Below are 23,295 nucleotides of genomic sequence, written 5' to 3'. Positions count from 1 at the left end.
TTTAATAAGCATTCAGTGAAGCATTGAATATGATCAGGTCTCGAGTTAACCTCGATTAATTATTTTGTCAAAATTATATTTTGCACATTTTTTTTCAGTTTAGGCTTGTTACGTTTGACTATATTAGAATATATGCTGCTAAATTCAACTTTAAAATTCAGGGTCATTTTGCTTCCCAGATGAAATTCAGGTCTTCCATAGCCTAATTTTTTTTAAATGAAGGTAGCTAAAATTGCAGAAAGCTTAGCTACAGAAACTCCCCCTTGCAGCTACTGAACAGGAAACTTCAGTGTTTCTCCAGTCTTATATCCACATGAATTACATTTCATCATGCAAATATGATTGGCAAGTTCCTCTTTGGTACCTTGTGGCAATGTGAAATTAATTCCATATTACGAGACTCTGGGATCATGTCAATGGATGATTCTTTTATGAAATTTGCCCTGCTAAAATGGGAACCTGCTTACTGGTCACTTAAAAGCCTTTGACACTTGCAATGATCGTATGCATCCCTTGGATTACAAAAAGTATGGAAATTAAATACTGCTTGATTAAGGGTCTGATCTGAGAAAATTAAATCCTGCCTTCAATTATTGAAATGGCTTGTGGCTACTGCTTGATTCTTTATACTTATAAAAAGGGCCCAATTTATGCTGCCAAAAGTCTCCCTTTACGTTTGGAACATTTTAGAATTAAAGGAAACCCATCTAAATCTACTTCTTCCTTTTAAATTAATAAATGTACCCTTGCCTTTAATACGTTATACCTCAAAACACAGAGTGAGTACTTTTAAAAAAATTGTTCACACTAAGTTCTTTTACGGTAGTTGTTTCATGGTCAGTTTGTTTCATGTATAGTAATAATTGCTCTCACTGAATAACGATCTTACCTGTCCATTGGGGTGATTCTAGAGAAGGGGACATCGTTAAAGTTGACGGGCCGATATTAAAAAAAAAAAAAAGTCCCGTTCATCATGAAGAAATCTCTCAGGTGCAACATGACTCTGATGGGGAGTATAAACCCCACGTCACCCCAGAAAGGATTAAAATGAGCCTGAAACTTCTATTGACCTTACCTATTACACCTGGAGAAGGCATAGTTAGGTTGCAGGAGGAACTTAAAAGTAAGAGTGCAAGGTAGTCAGTGAGAGAGGAAGTGTTCTCCTGGGAGGAGAGACTGGCTGTGGACCTGATCAATGGGGAAAGAAAAGGGGTAGGGCTACAGAACCAGGACTAGATCCTGCAGTTCACCCTGCAAAAGGGCCGGACTCAAGGGAAGCATCTCTGTGGTACTTTTTCCAGCATGAAAGCCAGCCTGTTCTTCAGCGATGATATTCTCCGCTTGTCGATTCAATCTGTTCAATATGACTTTCAACATTACTTTGCTGCCTCATTCATTACAGTGTTAAAATTGTTGGTCATTGTTTCTATGTCTTCCTCTAGCGCAGTGGTTCCCAAACTTGGTTTGCGGCTTGTTCAGGGTAAGCCCTGGTGGGCCACGAGACGCTTTGTTTACCTAAATGTCCACAGGTATGGCCGCTCGCAGCTCCCCAGTGGCTGTGGTTCATCGTTCCCAGCCAATGGGAGCTGCGGGAAGCGGCACGGGCCAGGCCACCACTTCCCACAGCTCCCATTGGCCAGGAACCAAATTGGGTCTGAACCTTACTCCGGTGACTCCCTACTGATGTCAATGGTGTTTCCCTGGGAGAATTTGGCTCATGAAGGCTATGCTCCGCGCAATGGGCAGAGAAACGGTCACTTGCCTTCAGAGTTCTCCTTTGACAGAAGCGCCTCTTAGTCTTTTCTGACTTTTAGTCTCTTTTCCAATAATAATATCAATCACAGTCTCTCTCAGCAAATCGACCCAGGGAGCCAACGTGGGCCTGCCAATACTGTATAAAACAAATTGTAGGGGAAATAGAGTAGGGAGAACCTCACATTCGCTGTTCAGTTATTTTACTACTTCCCACTAACCTTTCATTTTGCTGAATTTAAATTAGTCAGTTACTTTCTCCAATGTAACTTGTTCCTTCTTTCTTTGGATGTCCCCCTGCATTCGTTATAAGGTATAAGCGCATATGCGATGTGCCGTTACCAAGAAGCAAGCAAAGCTACTTAATCAAAGTGAAGTAATTTCTTACATCTTGGATGACACTAGATTTGCAGCAGTATAGTTTGTTCATTCCATACAGAGTCAATGCTCCTTAACTTCCCAAGGCTTGTGGTGCGCTCCAAAGTGCCATAATCTTTAGGATCCAAAATCCTAGACCCTTCGATGCTTTGTTAGAAACAAGATAGATAGAAAAACAACAAGGAGTCTGGTGGCACCTTAAAGACTAACAGATTTATTTGGGCTTAAGCTTTCGTGGGTAAAAACCTCACTTCTTCAGATGCATAGAGTGAAAGTTACAGATGCAGGCATTATATGCTGACACATGGAGAGCAGGGAGTTACTTTGCAAGTGGAGAACCAGTGTTGACAGGGCCAATTCAATCAGGGTGGATGTAGTCCACTCCCAATAATGGATGAGGAGGTGTCAATTCCAGGAGAGGAAAAGCTGCTTCTGTAATGAGCCAGCCACTCCCAGTCCCTATTCAAGCCCAGATTAATGGTGTTAAATTTGCAAATGAATTTTAGTTCTGCTGTTTCTCTTTGAAGTCTGTTTCTGAAGTTTTTTTGTTCAATGATAGTGACTTTTAAATCTGTAATAGAATGACCAGGGAGTTTGAAGTGTTCACTTACTGGCTTATGTATGTTACCATTCCTGATGTCCGATTTGTGTCCATTTATTCTTTTGCAGAGGGACTGTCCGGTTTGGCCAATGTACATGGCAGAGGGGCATTGCTGGCACATGATGGCATATATAACATTAGTGGATGTGCAGGTGAATGAGCCCTTGATGGTGTGGCTGATGTGGTTGGGTATCTGATGGTGTCTCCAGAGTAGATATGGGGACAGAGTAGGCAACGAGGTTTGCTACAGGGATTGGTTCCTGGGTTGGTGCTTCTGTGGTGTGGTGTGTAGTTGCTGGTGAGTATTTGCTTCAGGTTGGGAGGTTGTCTGTAAGCGAGGACTGGCCTGCCTCCCAAGGTCGGTGAGAGTGAGGGATCATTTTCCAGGATAGGTTGTAGATCGTGGATAATGCGCTGGAGAGGTTTTAGGTGGGGGCTGTATGTGATGGCCAGTGGTGTTTTGTTATTATCCTTGTTGGGCCTGTCCTGTAGTAAGTGATTTCTGGGTCCCGTCTTGCTCTGTCAATCGGTTTCCTCACTTCCCGAGGTGGGTATTATAGTTTTACGAATGCTTGATAATAATAATAATAATAAATGGAGATATCCCATCTCCTAGAACTGGAAGGGACCTTGAAAGGTCATTGAGTCCAGCCCCCTGCCTTCACTAGCAGGACCATATACTGATTTTGCCCCAGATCCCCAAGTGGCCCCTCAAGGATTGAACTCACAACCCTAGGTTTAGCAGGCCAATGCTCAAACCACTAAGCTATCCCTCCCCCCCCGACTTTATCTTCTTGATAAAGAACTTGTAGGTGTTTGTCTCTGTCTGAGGGGTTGGAGCAAATTCGGTTGTATCTTATAGATAGAATATATATATATAGCAAATGATTTAATGAAATGGATTGGAAATATTTTAGTGTGTTTTTTTAAGATGGGTGCATTGACGCAAGACTGTAGGGACTTAAAACTTATGACTCTGCTGCATTTTTTCAGCTACCCATGAAAAGTGGCACCGTGATTGTGGCCTCTCTCGTTTCCCTACAAAAATGAGAGGGACAATATTATCAACATTCATCGACCTAGATTTATCTTATTCTTCTTGATTATGTTTTTTAAGCAGCCCAGCCAACAGAGTTGGAGAAAGGAGGCAATTTTCCCTAAAACCGAATCATGTCGTTTTTTTTTTTTTTTTTCCTTTTTAATCAAACCAGATACACCCGAAAACAAATCAGGCTGATAAAAACAGAAGTCAGATTTGCAAAGAAAACAGCTGTAGCAGCTAAATGGCTTAAAGCAGAGAATATAGGGAAACAGCATGTGGGACTAATGATGGGTGGTTTTCAGGTTTCAGAATACATTAAGGCATTCTCCCTGTTTATTAAATTGCTCTGGCAGCATTTGACAGCAAAGGTTTTGCAGATTATGAAAGTGCAAGGGACATAACTAGGATTTTTTAAAACTAAAGCGTGGCCTTCGGGTAATCTCCAAGAAGTTACATACTGCAAGAAGGATTTGCTTTGCAGAACTCCAGAGGAGGGCACTTTTTTTTTTAAATATCGTCATTCCCTTTACCTTCTTCATGGCACCTGATTAGGTTTTCTCTAACACTCACTGCCATTGTCATAACAAGGCAAACGCAAACTGTCGGCAGCATGAATGCAACTCTGACATATTTACTGAAGGGCATCTGCTGACAATGACAGTTGCTGTATGGCCACCTAGATACTAAACTTTTGTTGAGTATTTTTCTGCCCTGGAAAAGCTGGAAATAATACAGTAATTTTGCAAAAATTGCCACAGCCAGAATCTTGTTCCTCAATCCTATTTTCAAGTGATTTCTAAAATGAAAATGGAATCTTCTGAGCATAAAGCATACAAAATATTGACATCAGTCGAAAGTGGCAGCTCATAGATTTAAGTTGCTCTTTGCTTTCTGCTGCGGTAAGAAGGTCACCAAATATAGTTGACCATCATTTAAGCCTCTTGCACTATTACTTTTCGGGTGCCTTATTTTGAGTCTCAGACTCATATGCACAGTGCACATTTCTAAAGCACAATATTTTCTAATATGCTAATTTTGGAAAGTCATGAAACAGATGGCTGGGCTCTCCTATTGGAAACAGTTCCACGGAAGGAATTCTAGCATTTGCAAAGTCTGAAAACTTTGACGTTTTCTAAACTAGTCTGGTGCCGGGGTAGTTTAGGTTCAGATCTTGCAATCTATTGTGCCGGGACAAATTGATTTGACTGTACAGAGACCCTATTGACTGTGGCAGGGCTCTGTGCAGGTGTGGCAACCCATCTGCAGGACTGGGGCCTTAATTTTTAAAAGGATACAAAAAAGCACCTGAAAACACTAGTTTCTTTTCTCTCTCCTCTTCTCCTCCCTGAACACACACATACACACACCTGTAATTTGAAAACAGCCCAACCTTTTATTTTCAATTTGCTCCATGCTTGCTGTGCCTTTTGCCAAGTTTCAGTCAATAAACAAATTGTATGGCCTTGTTATAAAACCCCTGAAAATAGAAAACGCTGACACAAACTTAACTATAGAGGCACAATTTAGAAAGTAGGTGCTTGTGTCAACTTTGAAGAATGAGATGAATTTAAAGGTGCTATTAAGCGATGAAAAAATTCTTTGGGTTTAACAGCTTCTGTTTTTCAATACAGTCTACTCTTTTTCAGGCAGCCATGTGCAAGTAATGGCATTCTCCTAAACCAAACAAATAGAATAAAAAATGATGTGGCCTCTAACCCCACCCTTTGCAACTCATAATCTAGAGCTAGTATCAGGTAAAAACAGAACATGCTTCGCTATTAACCTTAGATACAGAGCATTTTTGAAACATGTTTTCGCCATCTATGGTGCCTGCCCAAGGTCAGAGCATGATAGAAATCTTGGCGGGTGTATGGGGATTGACTGACTACTCTGATTGTGGTATTTTTCAAAAGGCCCTCTTCCTAGCAGAGAAGTGCCTTTTTTATATATATATTGCTTGTATGTTTCACAGGAACAGGATGTGTCTGCTGACTTTTTGGTTTGTTTTCCAAAACTTTGATCACACTAATCCAGTGGGTCTCAAACTGGGGCCGCCGCTTGTGTAGGGAAAGCCCCTGGCGGGCCGGGTTGGTTTGTTTACCTGCCCCGTCCGCAGGTCCGGCCAATCGCAGCTCCCACTGGCCGCGGTTCACTGCTCCAGGCCAATGGGAGCTGCTGGAAGCGGCGCGGGCTGAGGGATGCACTGGCCGCTGCTTCCAGCAGCCCCCATTGGCCTGCAGCGGCAAACCATGGCCAGTGGGAGCCGCGATCGGCCGGACCTGCGGACAGGGCAGGTAAACAAACCGACCCAGCCCGCCAGGGGCTTTCCCTACACAAGTGGCGGCCCCAGTTTGAGAAACACTGCACTAATCTATTGTCTGGTATTCCAGGGGAAAAATTCAACCCACTTGTAAGAAGTATACCAACTGGGAATAGCTGGAGTCCATCACCCTCCAGCCACTTCCCTTCCCCAGGGGACAGACCCTCAGGATTGTCAACCCCAAGCAGTAAAAATCATGAGCCAGGCCCCCCCAATATCATGTTATGGGTTTAAAAACCATGCAATTTTATAATGAATAAATACATAAATACATTAAATAAATGTGGGGTTCTTTTTATTTGCCTTCTTGTCTTCCAGCCTTTAGTGAGCATGTTTCTGAGCTTTCTCCACACCCACAAGGGCTAGAAACTTACCGGTACTTTTTTGAGGTGAGATTTTTCACATGCTCACATGATTCCTGGAACCAGATCTTCAAGAAAAATACCAAATCCAATACATCTCAGGATAAAATCATGAGATTTGGCAACATTGTGCCTCTGACATGCCTTGTGTACTGGGGACTTCAGGAGGGGAGATATAGCAGCCCTCAAAACTGTCTCCAGGCCTGCCAGGGGCTCTCCTCTACCAGCTGTGTACTAAAAGGAGGTTGTCATTCCCACACCAACTGAGCAGCACAAAGGGAACAAACAGGGGCAGAGAATCTGCTCCATTGTGTCCAAAATGGCTCAGGAGCCAGAGAATAGAACCCAAGAAGGGTTTTGCTCTGTTATTAACTTTATAATCTCTATAGTGAAACAGATTCATATTATTTCCACTTTCCTTCAGATAACTCTTAAAACACTTCCTCATGCAAAAGCACCGGAGTTAACATAACATTATCAAGATGATATAAACACCAGCAGAATGAAGAACTGTGCTTTCAGAAGTAGCCACACAAGAAATCCTTAATGTTAAATCACATGTATTAAGCTGGATTCACATCTATATTTAAGCTTTTGACACCTATTCCCGGAAAAGCTGAAGCAGGAAAAGAAATGATCAAGTATCTGTCAATTCAGAAGGTGTTTTTTAAAACAAGAAAGTATGCATATCACAGCATTTTAAAAGACAAAGAGTAATAGCTTAGGAAACAAACAGAGATGTATAATATAAGGTGTGAGAGTGTTTTACATGTTTAAATCATTGAGGGAGAGTGTTGGTTTTTTTAAAGCAGAACTTGTGATTATTAGTCACACTGATAGATGAAACCTATTTATTGAAGGTCAGCTCTCAAAAACTTTGCAGTGTTAAAATGAAAATTCTGGGCTAGGTTGTGGCCTCTGGAATTCTACCTGTCTCAAGAAACCCTGACATACGATGTTTTCAATGCTTTACCAAGATTTATGGAGCATTTTTTCTGACTGACGTGGTATTGTGGGCAGAACCCTCCTGTGCTTTGGCCCGTGAATCAGAGTGAACATTCAGATTGCTCGTGTGAATTATACCTCTACCTCAATATAACGCTGTCCTCAGGAGCCAAAAAATCTTACCGCGTTATAAGTGAAACCGCGTTATATCGAACTTGCTTTGATATTCCCCCACAACCTGGGGCAGATTTCAAAAGGAACTCAGTTCCCATTTAGGCACCTAAATGAAGGGATCCGATTTTAAAACACACAAACCCACCCATTCATTGACAGAACAGTGAGAGTGCTGGATGCTCTGAACATTTTTTGAAATCTGTCTGCTTTGTTTAGCTTCCTGAATGGGAGTTAAGCAATTTGGAAACCTGGCCCTATATTGAGGTGTGTCTAAGTGGGAGCTGTTGTGTGCTAAACTCTTTTAAAAATCTGTCCTCCTGAGCTTTATTTAAGTGATTGATAATTAGATCTCTCTGCAGAAACTATTTTCAGTACAGACAATTTTTTAAAAATCTGACTTTCCTGATTGGGCTACAATATTTATTACATTCACAAGGCCATTGGATAACGCAAGATACCTTATACTGAAAAGCAAATAGCAAGTTATTATTGGCCCAAAAAATAAATTAGCCAAAGAGAATTACACTAGGTTTATGTTCATTGGCATTCAGCATTACTGCAGTAGTATGAAGCAGATAAAAAACACATAAATATCAGAAGAGAAGATGTAAGGATAGATGTGAGAAGAAATAGGAAATTTCAACACCTATAGATTTTCTCTTTCTTTCTCCAATAATTCCCCACTCAGAAGCAATACCCCTGTAACCTCATATTGCTTTAACAAACAAGGTGGTAAATTTAGCCAGACACCCACTCCTAGGAAAGTGGTAATTACACCGCTACCTCGATATAACGTGACCCGACATAACACGAATTCGGATATAACGCGGTAAAGCAGTGCTTCAGGGGGGTGGGGCTGCGCACTTCGGTGGATCAAAGCAAGTTCAATATAACGCGGTTTCACCTATAACGCAGTAAGAATTTTTGGCTCCCGAGGACAGCGTTATATCGAGGTAGAGGTGTAATTGGAAAATATTTTAACTGTGCTTTGAAAATGTAGATCTGAATTTTGCAAACTCTATCCAGTAATGTGGACTAATTTAATCACATAATTACTGTATTTCTGGACTTTGACATACAGTTCCCAATTTGCATGCATTACAGGTGTATATTGGGAACACAGTTGTGTGCATAAAACAACTGTGCACGCACTTTTGAAAATTTGGACCATAAATCACATATAGGTTTTATTTATTGTTGCTTTTTGCCTCAAAAATGCCCAATTCCTTCAGAGCCTCTTTGTAAATATATTCTACTCTTGTTTATAAACTCTCACAACAATAACTTGTGCTGCCAGGTTCTTGGAAAAGGTATCTGTCATGCCAGTCTGGGTCTTGATGGAGATAGCCACATGGAATAACTGTAATTTTGTTCAGGTCAAAGATTCCTTTGTTTTTGGCCATGTAACTTGCCAGCTCAGTGATATTGATTTGTGTTAAGAAAAGGGGTCATAAAATAGAAAACCTCTCCACTTAAATCCTTGTTGCAAAAACATGTAGTGATTTTTGGACAGAAAATTGTTCTGGTTTTTTTTTCAAAATTGTTTGTACATAGAGCATGCCAGGAGATCTGATTTTCTGCTATCCCCATACTTTACAAGTAACTTCACCATGATCCAAAAAGACTCTGTTTTGTTATGTTTTTAATATTTTGAATCACTTATTAAAATAATACATAAGATCTGTGATATTTTTACCGGGATGGAAATACGAAGTTTGTTTGCTGTGTTGTTGTACCCATGTTGGTTCCAAGATATGAGAGAGACAAGATAGATGAGGTAATATCTTTTACTGGACCAACTTCTTTTGGTGGAAGATACACGCTTTTGAGCTCCACAGAGCTCTTCTTCAGGTCTGGGAAAGGTAATCAGAGTGTCTGAGCTAAACACAAGTTGGGACAGATTGTTAAGCTTAAGGAGTAGTGCAGGTTGTAGGTGGCCACTTGAAGTGAGGTGGGAAATTGAGGGCTAGATTGTTACTGTGGGTTTGAAGTAGGCAGTTAAAGGTACCAGGCAGTATGTTGTGTTACAAATTATTGTAATGATCCATAAAGCCAGTGTCCCTGTTGTGTCACTGGAACCCCTATGGGGTATAATCAAACAGATGGGGACCACATACTGAAAGAAATCTTTCCCAGACCCCCATTCTATCCTTCACACACCACCTCAGCCTTGCCAAGCTCATCATCAGAAGCCAGCTCCTCATAGACCAGGACACACCAACTCAAAGCTAGACCCTGCCAGAGCATCAGATGCAAAACCTGCAGACATATCTCCACTGCTATGATGATCAATACCCCCCACAACATACCTTTCAAGTTTCATGGGTTCCTACAAACGCCTCTCACAACATGTGGAGTATGCCATTCAGTGCACCAAATGCCCCAATAACAATTGTGTGGATTAAACCAGGCAATCAATACTCTTTCAAATGAGCTTGCATAGAAAAATGATAATTGACAAAAACACTCTGTCGCCCATGGATGAAAGCTTTTCACAAAGTGATCACTCCATATCTGATCTTTCAATACTCATGCTTAGAGGAAACCTGCTCAACACCCTCAAAATGTGAGCCTGTGTACCTAAATTCATAACTCTGCTAGACACCAAAACCCTGGACCATGGATTTCCTTCCCCAGACCTGAAGAAGAGCTCTGTGTAGCTTGAAAGCTTGTACCTTTCACCAACGGAATATAAAGTGAGTCATATTAAGCCTAAGAAAGCATCCAGAATCGGTATAATAAGCAGTATGGAACATTTCACGTTTTCAGAATGAAGTTGATGGGAAGTGATAGTTTATCCTATTACTGATGCAAATGGTCTCACCCCTTGGCAAACGACCAAGCTATGCACCACTTAAATCCTCCCAAACCCTCAAAATAGGGTTTACAATGGGACTTCAATGATATAATAGGCCTTGTGTTGGCCCTCTGCACAGCAGAGAAATTCAGATATAGGCAAATCACTTAGGCATATGCTTAACTTTAAGCATGTTAGTAGTTCCATTGAAGCCAGTGGAAATGGATCCAAACCTAATGCCTCAGGTTTTACAAACCACATACTCCTATATTTTGTCTGTCTGTAGGTTTAATACAATTTGAGGTTCCAACCATAGTGCTGTAGCATTTTCCATTTGTTAGAAACTTTCTTTAGTAGTTCAGACAACACATGTTCCCTTATCTACCCTAGACCCAGTGGGCTAGATCCTCAGCTGGTGGAAATCAGTGTCTCCTTTATTGGTTTTCAGCAAAGCTTTATACCAGCAGTTTGCTTCTCACCCTATGTCCCTGACTGACAGCTACATCCAAGACAGGCCTTTTTTTATTCCCTGGGTCCCTCACTATCTGTCGTTAGGACATGCTTCAAGCCTCACTGACTTTAGCTGCTCTGTAGTGTTTTTGACTGGGTTTGGATCCCCTACCCTTGTTTTTGTATCCATTGCACTTTTGTTTTCTCTCTTCCTCTTCCTAGCTTGAGAATAATCTCTCCATGGGTGGGGTCATTTGACTGTTGAATTTGTTGTGCTTGTGCTGCATTTTTTTCATTGTCCAGCTTTGTATTGTATTTAGTTGGCTTGATCCCTGTTTTTATTTTTCCTTCCTTTAATATTCTGTGTTTGGGTTTTGTTTGTATGTTTTATACTATCGGTAGATGTTTCACAAGAGGCACCTTATTAAATAAATAAACTGTGCTATCAGTCTGGTGTTATCAAGAGAGGGTCTTTTGGTATCGCAAATGAATAGCAGGTTCTGAGCTCTATATTACAAAAAGAAAAGCAAGATAATGAAGTAATAAAACTTTTTAAAATGACAGGTTTCAGAGTAGCAGCCATGTTAGACTGTATCCGCAAAAAGAAGAACAGGAGTACTTGTGGCACCTTAGAGACTAACAAATGTATTAGAGCATAAGCTTTCGTGGACTACAGCCCATTTCTTCGGATGCATATAGACATCTAAGGTGCCACAAGTACTCCTGTTCTTCTTTTTTTAAAATGAGAATTTCTGGTCCCTTATCTGGTATTCTGTCAGATGATTTTTCTCAAGAAATGTTCTTCAAAGCAAATTTTTATTTATTTAAGCAACTTAAATAAATAAACAAACAAACAAGCAAGCAAATAAACCAAGAATTAAAGGTAATAGGAGTTTTGCAGGTTTAGGCCTAATATGAATTAATACCATCTAGATTTTCAGCCTAGCATGGAGCCTAGTGTGACCTTATCCAAGGTCTGGTTCATTCTTGGAGTTCAGAGTAAAGTTTGCATTAACAGTGTCATGAGTTTCTGAATTGCTTTTGACACAGAAACCAAACTGCCTTTGTAGTGCCCTACCTGGAGGCAAGACAGAAAGACAAGAGCAGTGAGTAGCTCTGACAGTCCCAGGTTGTTCCAATGGATAAACCTGTAAGTGGTAGCCTCTAAGCCCAACAGCTATTGAAAGGGTCGGGTTGCAAACAAGGTAAAATAGAAAGCTGCAACTTAAAAAAAAGAAAGCGAGAGAGAACCCACAGATGAGGAATGTTTTATCGCCCTGTTCTTTCATGGAAAGTAAGGAACATTTTTCTTCTGCTATGTTACTGAGGCACTGAAGCCTTTATAATAGTGTGCAACAGCTATGCCATCAAATAAGAAATGCTTTAAATTGCTTCACATCTCGCTGCAGTGATGAACATTGGAAGTGGTGTCACCATTTTAAATGCAGACATTGTTGAACTGTGGCCTTTAATATGGACTTCCATCTGATTTTTCTAATTTTTGTGAAATCTGATTACTTTTAAATCTCCCTCCCCACAATCCTCCTCCTCCTCCCACTCCCTCCATTGCTTGAACCTCATTAAAAAGATAATTCAGCCCAGGGGCATAGCCACGGGTGGGCCTGGGTGGCCTGCCGCCCACTCACTTAGCATCCAGGCCCACCCAAATCTGAGCAGGGGTATAGTGCTGCCATGGCAGCCCAGAGCGTCACTTGGGCACCTGAAATCCAGGACGGAGCTATGCGCCCACCCTTCAGAAAGCTACACTCCAGCAGCTCTGCCCTGCCATTTTCTGAGCCCCCCCATTCCCGTGCTCAGCTCAGCAGGTGAAGCCCTGTGTCTGGAGGCACCAGGGCTAGGAAGAGAGCGTGGCATCAGGGGAGAAGCTGAACTAACACAAAAAAAACGAGGAGTCCTTGTGGCACCTTAGAGACTAACAAATTTATTTGGGCATAAGCTTTCGTGGGCTAGATGATGAAGTGGGTTTTAGCCCACGAAAGCTTATGCCCAAATAAATTTGTTAGTCCCTAAGGTGCCACAAGGACTCCTCGTTTTTTTGCTGATTCAGACTAACACGGCTACCACTGAAACCTGAACTAACACAGTCTGTCATTGCCCATCCACCCAAAAGTTGGAGCTCACCCAAATTTCCATTCCTAGCTATGCCACTGAGTCAACACATGATCATTGGGCTGTATACAAACACTAATATCGGTCATGTAAATTCGAGAGAGAGAGAGAGAGGGAGAGAGAGAACTAAATAATAAATAAAGAGAGAGCACATTCATTAATAATGACACTGTGCTTCTATTCTACAGCACCTTAGGATCTCAAAGCGTTTTACAAACATTAATGGACTACACCTGGGAGGAAGGTACTATTATCCCTATAGATGGGAAACCTTAGGCTTAACCACAGTTTCCTGGCACGCAGTCCTGTGACTTGACCAATTCCTCCCTGGTATGTTTTTATACAAAAACAGGTTGAAATAGGTTGAAATAACTACTTGTAACATCAGCGGATGGAAACAAAACAGGGTTTCAGCTCATTTTCACCACAAAAACATCATACCTACATGCACTTTAATATGCCAGCTGCTCTAGCAATGTTCGTCTCCCCATTCATTTTTCTTCATTGGCGTCCCTCACCTTCCTTGTCCTGACCATCTAAGCCCTGCACATACTAGTTCTTGTGTAACACTCTGTCTCTATCTTTCACTCACCTCAGTCTCCCCTTTACTTCCCCAAGTCACTCAATTAGTTGCCTTGTGTCTTGGTTTTCTTCCATGTAGCTTCATATGCCTTGAGCTCACTGAGCACAATCCAATGTGCCTCCATCTTTTCCTTCTTGTCATCCCTCCTCAAAATGCACCTTCCCCAAATGACCTATAGATTCCAGAATCTTTCCCACCATAGAACAGACGTGTGACCCAAAGAATGGCAGCGTGATGCGCTTAGAGATTGTGGCTTAATGCTTAGCTTCGCTTTTCAGTCACACTGATTTTGATTGGCTCACTTCCTCATTTTTTTCACGTCATCTAGATTGCACACACTTCATGCAAGGGAACTGGTTTTCATACCTGTCTCTAGCCTAGTTTGGATACTGTTAGTACTATATTGATCAATAACAATACATCTTGCAGTCCCAAATGGAGACATATCACTGGATGCAACTCTAAAGATTAGGAGTTTTGTCTTGGTTCAACTGAGTATTCAGAAGTGTAGATGATTCCTGTGGTGTTTTGTCCACATATAAGGTGAGGGCCAATTTCTGTGCTAGTCAATATAGGTTCTTATACCAATCTCATCACCATAGAATATGAGTGATTTCCAGTAGTTTGTTAAGTGACAAACATCTGATATTCACAGTTTGTTCTTTAAGGGTTGTTCTTTAAATTAACCAAACTGTTTGGTACAGCCAAAAAGTTTAGGTTTGGTTTAACTGGAGTTTGCAGCAAACATTGAATTGGTTCACTTTTATTTATTAATGTTAATTTACTCCTCCCTGATCACCCATGACTGTTGTGAGTATTAAGAAAGGAAACAGATCAGCGCGTGGTGGAAATTCAGTTCTAAATGATTCCCAGTAAGGATGGGACTGAAAGCACATTGCTAATGAAAAATAGCACAGGTAAAACAATAACCAATAAGTGATTTGTTACATTACACTTCCTGTCCTTGTTAAAATCCCCCTTACCGGGAATGTTAGCTTTTTCTTGAATTGCTTTTTCATATGTAGCATGCTTTCCCCACTGACCTTGCTGAGTTGGCTAAGCACAAATTTGTCATTTGTCTGGCAAAATGTTTGTGTCCTATATCTTTTTTTTCCTACTGCTTTAATACTGCCCTTCTCTTGATTAAGAAGAAATGGGCATCTTAGGCTGACATTAATTCTACCATCAAAAGAGTAAATAAAAAAGCTCCTTTTTCTAGGCTGCTTTATACAAATGTCACTATACATTTTAAAATACACTCTGGGTTCCCATGCTCCAGTCTTTTGAAATGAAAACCAAGTTAAACTTCCTTATGCTGCATTTCAGTGATAATGGGTCACTTACAGAGAGTGAACTGGAGAAAACAGGTATACAGAGAACAGTTCCGTGTGGAAAGCTCTCTGCTACTCACATACATTGTGAAATGCTTTAGTTTTATTGTAGGGAAATCGCTGGATTAAGAATAACACATCTTAAGTTCTTTCCTCGTGTCACTGTCACTTCAGTAGGGGTCCAATTCTGAAATCCTTACTTAGTTTGGCCTGAATAGGGAATAAGTGAGAACTTAGTAAGAATGCCAAGGTTTGACTATAGGAGGAAAATCATTCACCCATGATCTGCACATAGAGGTGACCCTCTGTGACTGTATCTTCCCCTTTGCATGTGGCTCAGAGGACAGAACGGGTGGGCAGATGGAGGTCTGGGCCAAAGCTGGGGGACAAGCATCATCTCTTTTCTAACTGCATGGAGACTGCACTAAAAAGTTAATGCAGCCTGAGTCTGTACAACTCTTCCCCTCTCCTCCATTCTGTGAAAACCCAATCTAAAGGGGAAGTCCCAGGAGCAGTGACAAGCAGAGAAAACTGCATTGTCCATGAACCAAAGGGCCAGCAAAGAACCCTAGAACCAGCTCAGAAGGTCTCCACTGAATCCCCAAGATTTGTGCAGATTTCATGGGATCTCTGAGGCTGAAATCTTTTGCTGTTTCTACATGGCAAATCCTATTCTCCAACGGGACTGAGGACAATTCTATGAGGGAAAGTTCTCCCTTCTCTTTCAGCTCATCCCATGGTTTTCCATGAGAGAGGTCAGTTTCCCCCTTCCAGGTTATCAAAAGTGAAGTGATTATAAAAATATTATTTACTCTTCCATGTTTATGCTATGTGTTTCCTTTTTATTTTTCATTTGTGTTGGACAATGAAAACAGACTAGTTGTTTGCACTTTTATTTATAGTCATTTCACTTTCTGCTTCTCATGAAATAGCATGTGGTGGCAACATTTAGATTTCAAACCCTGCAGAAGAATGATTGACTCCCAAAAACCAATTGTGATTGAGTTTTACCTCTGTTCAAGTGTGTAATGAAAATATTTCTTCTAATCCTAGGTTTTATAAAACCAATTTATCAGAGCTAGTTGGAAAATTGAGGGGGAAGAGGTTCCCTGTGGAAAATTTCAACAAACATTAAATGTTTTGTTTTCAGCAAAACTTTCAGTGGAAAAACTTCACCTTTCTGTCCAAAACTGAAAATGTGATTGACATTTTGAGTCCAAATAACTCTTGGTATTCCTTTAAGTTACAAATGTGTGGGGTGGAATAACTCAACATATTAAATGGTATTTTTTGTCTCTTTTTTTTTTTTTTTCTCTTCCAGAAAGTTCAGCAGTACACAGTCATCGTTCAGGCTACTGATATGGAAGGAAATCTTAACTATGGTCTCTCAAACACAGCAACTGCAATCATTACGGTGACAGATGTGAATGACAACCCACCAGAATTCACTGCCAGCACTGTGAGTATCAATACATCAGCACAATGATGCATGCATACACAATGTGTTTGTAACTCATGGACATTTGATATTGCTCGTCTCTGTTTGCTGGTTTGGCAGACAGAATAAAAACTTGATAAATAACTGTGTAACAAAGACTTTCAGAGGGAAAAGAGAGAGAGAGAGAGAGAGAGAGAGAGATTCCTGAACTAGCAATGCTGTTTGGCTACTAGTTTCACTGAGATACTGAAGAAACAAAGAATGTGGCAAGGATAGTGTCTACTTTCACTAAGGAGGTTGCAGTGGTGTCACAGCAAGTGGTTGTAGACACATCAGACTTCATTACTTATGAGCTAAACCCTGAACTATATTTTGTAGCTTGGATTAAATTTCAAAAGAAGAAATAAATAGTCTGAATGGTAACACTTAGTCATCCATACGTATTTCACTGATAACTGTAACAGATGTCTTTGTTGTGCAGGCAGTAAATGCATTAAACCATAGTGCATCTGTTTTTAATTAGCTCAAAATCCTTCATATACTAGTGCAATATGTGTTTATCCGATTCTGCTCCAAGACCATTGGTCTAACTTCTTTGACTGGGAAAAATAAAGAGATTGCAGTGGACAAGGTAATGTAAGGAACGGGGGGCGGGAGATAAAAAGGTAATAAAAGAATTTAATTGATCTCTTTACCAAAAATAAATGCAGGAATTAATGATATATCAGGAACTCAGAGAAGTGCAGTATTCTGAATGTGCATAATGATGTCATGCTGAAATAATGATAAATAATGAATTATTAGCTTTCAGTTGTTTACATTAGTAATAAGGTCAGCTATTAAGAAAAGCAAAGTTTCAGTTGCAAAGGAAAAATATGTCTCAAAATGCAACCAAAGCGCTAAATAATCATCTTGAGCCTCCTACTTGAACATCACTGAAGCTATGGGACTATAGAGTCCAGAGAGATGGAACGGTGCCTTTTCTTCAGCACCATTTAAAGCCAAAATTGTACTGTGTATCATGTCACTGAGTGCTCTTGTAGATATATGGAGTGGGTTCATGCTACTTCTGTATGATACTGAATGATACTATTCTATAAGGTACATCAATAGTTGTTAGCACAGAGCCAAACTCTGGCCTCAGTTACACCCACGAAACTCTGCTGAACTCATTGGGCTTCTATGGGTGTAACTGAAAGCACAATTTGGCTCATGATTCCAGACCTGAAAGGTGCTGAGTGTCTCAAAGAAGGGGCTGAGTTCCTTCATCTTCCACTGATGTTAGGGAAGAGAGCATTTCACAGGCACCCGATGAAACCCAGCATTTGCCATGGAAGTAACTCAGCTTTCAGTATCTGAGATTGTTAGCCCAGAGCATACAGAGTATGGCTCACCATAGGGTGTATGTGATGATGTTTGTCGTGGTAATATATTTAATGGGGTATTTTCCATTTAGTATATTAAAGAATGTATTTCAGCATATGACACATGCAGTTCTAGTAGAACCATAGAAAGCAGAGATGGATCTTGGGTTATCTAATCCATTGTCCTGCCGGCGTAGGATTGCTTCCTCCTATACAATTTGTAGAGTCTTATCCAGTCTGGTTTTCAATATCCCAAGCAATGAGTCTTTCCACCACAAAAATATATGTGCCCCAGCATGCTAATGCTTTGGGGGAACCTTATGCTGCCAGGTAAATACTTCTTCCTCCTTAATTTGAGTGAAAAAGTGCTGACATCTAGTGGCCAAGTTGTTTAAGCACAGATGTGAATGTCTTAAAGATATCTCAGAAAAACTGGTACTTGTCTCCAAATAAAGTTAATAGAGGAAATTTAAAGTGACTGGTAACTCCTTGGCACGAACATTAACCCTGTTATGAGTGACCATATGGCTCTGTTACAGTTTTCTGGAGGAAACCGTGTATTTATATTGTGAGACTTGTGAGATAAAGGAGCATATGTTAAAAATCTTACCAAGACTTTATTTATCCAGAACTGAATCTGACAGAGGGGAGCTCATGGAAAATTGCATTCAGGTAAATTCTGGGTATTTAAAGTCTCAGCAGGCATCAGATCCAGAAGGGATAAAAGCTACTAAGACAATTATCCATAGAATCAGGTTAAATGGATCAGAAAATTCTACTCTTCCCCTAAGCAGGAATGATTTGTACCATCATTTCTCTAATTTCAATCACTGAAGAAAGAGTTTTGCAAGGGCAAAAAGGCCCCTTTATACAGTACCAAGTGGGACTGTGCATAATTCATACCTGAGGATATTTTATAGTGATATTACCTCATGATTCTCTAGTAAATGTGATCTTTAATACTGTATCCTCCTGGGTATAGTAAAGATCCCATTACCGGTGGGTACAAAAATGCCATCTGATCTTTACCTTTGGCTGCCACAGGTAAAATCATCAGTCCGATAATTCTAATTAAACCTGAAGTGAACTGCTTTGCTCCCCCGGCCAACTCTGAAATGTATTCTTATGCCTCCCTTGTGCTTTAAACAAAAAAAAAAGGTTCCACTAAATCCACAGCTTCTTTAAGGGTAAGAACGCATACCGTGCCTTTTAAAAGATATTTCTGCACTGAACTACAATCAAAAACAAAATAGGCTGAACAATTGAAATGGTGGTTTGCTCTTGGAAAGTTGCCAGATGAGAGGAAATCAAGGATGATATTCAGCGCAGAAACATACAAAAGCACACCCTATAGTGTTCCTAAATTACCTGTCATTCAAACTGGGTGGTTTTAGACTTAATAGTTTCTGGCTATAAATGTAGCCCAGGAGGACGTTGCAACATGCTGGTGTTACAGCTCATGTGTTCAGCAGCAGGAATTAATGTTACTATGTAAAATTTAACAACTGGAAAGGAGGAGAAAACCAACCACAGTGGTGGTCAAAAATCAGGCAAATTGTCTGCTTGTAAGACTGATTTTACTATAAATATATATCAGATGACCCAACTGACAGATTTATGCATGTCAGAATTACACACCAAGGCCAAAAAAGGTTATATTATATTATGATCAAAAAAGGTTTTGGTTAAAGAGCACCAAAAAAGAGTCACAGCTGCACTGTCATAAAAGCTTTGTGCTAGATGTGGAATGAAAGAGAAATAGTAAAGTCAGGCAAGAGCTGTTTAAAACTATAAAGTGAAAATGGTATGATAAAACCCAGAAATGATTGGTTTCTAAGTTAATACCAGACCAAAGTATTTATCATATCCCTTAATATATCACCTGGAAGACAAAGGAGAGAGGGTCTTCTCTTGTAAAGGGTTCTGAAGCCATATGGGAGAGGGATTTGCCATCTCCAGGAGGAATGAACTCTTTAAATAGCATATTTGTCATTGTTGGGGACCGCCTACCCTACCTGCTTCTCTTGTATCTTATCTCTCATTGTGGCAGCAGAAAGCAGCTGGCAGTGGGTGTGCATCATGTTGGATGCTTCTGCGTTTGGAGCCGCCAGATCTACACTGAAACAATATGGCACCTCGTGAAACTATTGATCTTCTTAGATAGAATTGACCCAAGGCATTACTGGGTAACTACGTTTTTAATGCACTGGAGCTGTGCAGTACCATGAGCTGCTGAAAACTCTTCTGACCAAGGGATGGATAATTGCAACCCATTCTTTTTTCTAAAATGTTTTTCGTGTGAATTTAGTGCTTGCGAAAGGTGAACAGAATTAGCCCTAGGGATTAAAGTTTTCTGTCTGCAAAAGATGTAAGGGAACAGCACTGGCTGTTGTAACATTCTCCATGTTGCCTGAACAATATGCATCACCCAGTCCTGGATGGTTCTCCACTAGGGATCAGAGGGTTTTTTAATCTTCTTGCTCAGTCAGTCTTTGTCCCTTCTGCTTGGAATGCCAACAAAGGTAGCAATTAGACCCAATTCTAGTAGTGTTTTTTGTGATATATGGATAGCTGTCTATTGGGAGCCATTGGTCAGATCCTCAGCTGGAATAAATTGTCTTAGCTTCACTGAAATCAACTGAACAAGACTGAAAAGGTCCAGTAGGGAGTTTTACCAGGACAATTGACACAAAGACAGTTGCAGTAAACTGAGATCTTGCAATCAATATACAGTATAAGGTCAGTTATCCAAACTTCCTGTTATCTATAACAAGGTCATATTCCCTGAGATATTTTAATTATATGTAAAATTCCCTATATTATCCCAGACCTTTATTATCCCCACTTATCCAGTATCCTTCATGATCAGAAACGTTACAATTGTAACGCATTTCCACAGAACCTTAACTATGCTTCTGGCCAGACCCTCCTCTCAGATACGGGAGGTGCATTGAATCATGTCACACAAATTAGCATTGATTCTGGGAATGATAAATTGATGAGTGCTGTGTTTCTGAATTGGGATTTTGGAGCACAGTGTTGGCTAGTCCCAGGTGTATGTAAATCACTGAAATGGTTGGATTTTCGAAGACTGAAAAACTGGATTTAATTACAATGCAATCTATAACTACCTACTGGACAGGATGCCTTTCTGCCGTTCTACCCATGACACAGTTAATAGCCATCCAAGGGTTTCCACTTTAAGTAAGTAAATGCTTAATCAGAGAGGAGGGGAAGTAAAGGGAGTTCCATGCCCACACTCCACTCACATGAAGTCTATTTTTATCATATTCAATCAGGAACAATCAGGCACAAAGTGGAGATGCAGATGAATTTGCATGATCAGACTTCTGTGACTTAAATGTTAATTAAAAGTTATTTTAAATTTGCCTACTGTGCAGAACTTGTTTTTATAGTAGCCCATGGAAGGGAAATATTATTTAGCAAGGCTGAAGTGCTCATGATTGGCAGAGCTGTGGATTCTTGGGAAAACTTGCCTTACAATCAAGATGTTCTTTAGGAGGGAACATAGAGAAAGAGAGAAACTGGGCTATTCCAGTTCTCTAAGCTCCTGAGTCTTAGGAGGTCTTATTTAAAGCTACTTTAAAATTTGCCCTTTGGCACTGCTTTAAGAATCCGCTCTTCCAGTGCTGAATCCAAAGCAGAAAGGAGCATATTTGAAGGGGATGCCTCTGGAACCATTTTCCTTTCAGTGCTCGCTCTCTAATCGTAGCCCTGATTACAATTTGGGGGGGCTGCCCGCACACCAAATCGGCCTGTCTCCTGCGCAGGTGTGAAAAGGGAAATGGGCACAAAGAACTTCTCCCACTTTGCATGCCCCGCTTAGGCACCGTTCACAGTGGGAATCCTTGTACTCGGGGAACGCAAGGACTGTTATAAGGGCTTGTCTACACAAGCAAGTTATTCTGGAATAAGGTAGGATGTGAATTCAAAGCAGAAAGAGCTATTCTGGAATAACACCAACAAGCCCTCAGGTAAGTACGATGAACACTGCTATCTTCTGCAAAACGGGCAGGACAGAGAGCAGGGCATGGCCTAATCCCACTCTGCTTTGAGCAGAAGAGTTGGCTAGCTGTAGAAGGGAATGCATACATATTCATTACCAGTGCACTGAAACATCTCATTGGAAAAAAAAAACAGTCTCTGGCAGTTCTGCCAAATTGACTGGGAGATTTTTCACATGGATATTTAATTAATGGCTTCGGATTGGAATCATATCAGGCTGCTAAGTAATATTATGTTAGTAGCCTGTTTTTCACACTTGGCTGAAGCAATCAGATCAATCAAATGTCAAGTACGGCTGATGGCAAAAAGAGAGATCTGAATCAAAAAGGCAGCCATGTGGTCTGTTAGGGCAGAGAACAGTGAATCAGCAGACCTACCTTTTGTTTTTGATTCTGCTACTGACTCACTGTGTGACCTTGGTCTAGTCAGTTAATATGTGTGCGTGAGTTCCCCATTTGTAAAATAGGGATAACGACATTTACCTAACTCTGAAGTGATGGTTCAGGACACTGACCAGTGCGTCTCATCCTAAAGAGTAGTCTGCCCCAGACTGGGATGGTAGAAAACAGTTGTGTCCATACTTGGAAAAGATTTAGATATTCAGAACAACGTGCCTTATTTGCCAGTGCTTATACTATGACTGCATGTGCCATTGTGGTGCAGCCCTCTATGTGGCCATTTGCATATGCATTCACCATGATTGCATGTCAACTGTTCAGAAAATGTGGGACTAAATTTGGGGGTCGATTTTAAAATAATAATAAATGATAATAATTTATATCACCAAAGTGGCACCAGCACAACTTGGAAACAGTTATCCCAAGAGACAAAAATGAAGATAGAGGTGAACAGCACAGATCAAAGCTGGCAAGGAAAAAGACCTTCTGTCATCATGAAGAAATCTACATTATTGCACTAGTTTATAGATAAAAGCTAACAAGGGAGTTCTATAAGGTTCTGCCAATGAGATTTATTATTAAAAATCAATTGCGTTTTCATGGAAAATCCCAGCTGAGTGTAGTCTTCGACTCATTTTTCACTGAAAATGAAGTTGGGACAAAGTACACTGTAAAGTATATGCAGTCACAGAGCTGTCATCTTATAACCTAAGTAAATGACTGTATTCACGTGAATGCAGTATGCCCAGGTGGTTAGGCTGCTACCGGAATATATTCTTAATCTCCTGCGCATTTCAATTAAATATACAAACAATGAAGTCTAGAAACTGCAAATCAGGTTAGTTCTTCTGAATAAGAATTTAGTGCTTTTAAAAGGAAATGGTCTTTCTGCCCTTAATTATATTCCAGGTGCCCCTTTGTCATAAATAATTAATTAGAGCAAGGGTGTTGGTCCAGCAGCAAAAGGAGAGAGTGGACTTGCTGGTCAAAAATGTGCTTTTTCGCTCCTCTTATCTGACATACAGCCTTGCCTGGGCAACTTTGGACTAATGCCAATAGGATATCTTTATTGTTGATTAAAAAGAGGTTTTTAAGAAATTCTTTAAATCCAGGTCTGCACAATAGCTTTCATATTGGCATACTGGCTTTTTTTGGGACAGTTAGAGATGCACCCTATCAGGGTTCCCTCCCCACTCTGAACTCT

General features: G+C 40.5%; 1 protein-coding gene across 1 annotated transcript in view; it reads left to right on the top strand.

The window, feature by feature from the left end:
• CDH4 (cadherin 4) overlaps positions 1-23,295 on the top strand; it is a 667,107-nt gene that overhangs the window by 571,875 nt on the left and 71,937 nt on the right. Inside the window, exon 8 of the mRNA XM_054046370.1 lies at positions 16,187-16,324. Coding sequence (XP_053902345.1) covers positions 16,187-16,324 — 138 coding nt within the window. The remainder of the gene's footprint in view (positions 1-16,186; positions 16,325-23,295) is intronic.

This window comes from Malaclemys terrapin, chromosome 12, assembly GCF_027887155.1.
Source record: "Malaclemys terrapin pileata isolate rMalTer1 chromosome 12, rMalTer1.hap1, whole genome shotgun sequence".
NCBI lineage: Eukaryota > Metazoa > Chordata > Testudines > Emydidae > Malaclemys > Malaclemys terrapin.
This window is presented reverse-complemented; position numbering and strand designations above follow the sequence as displayed.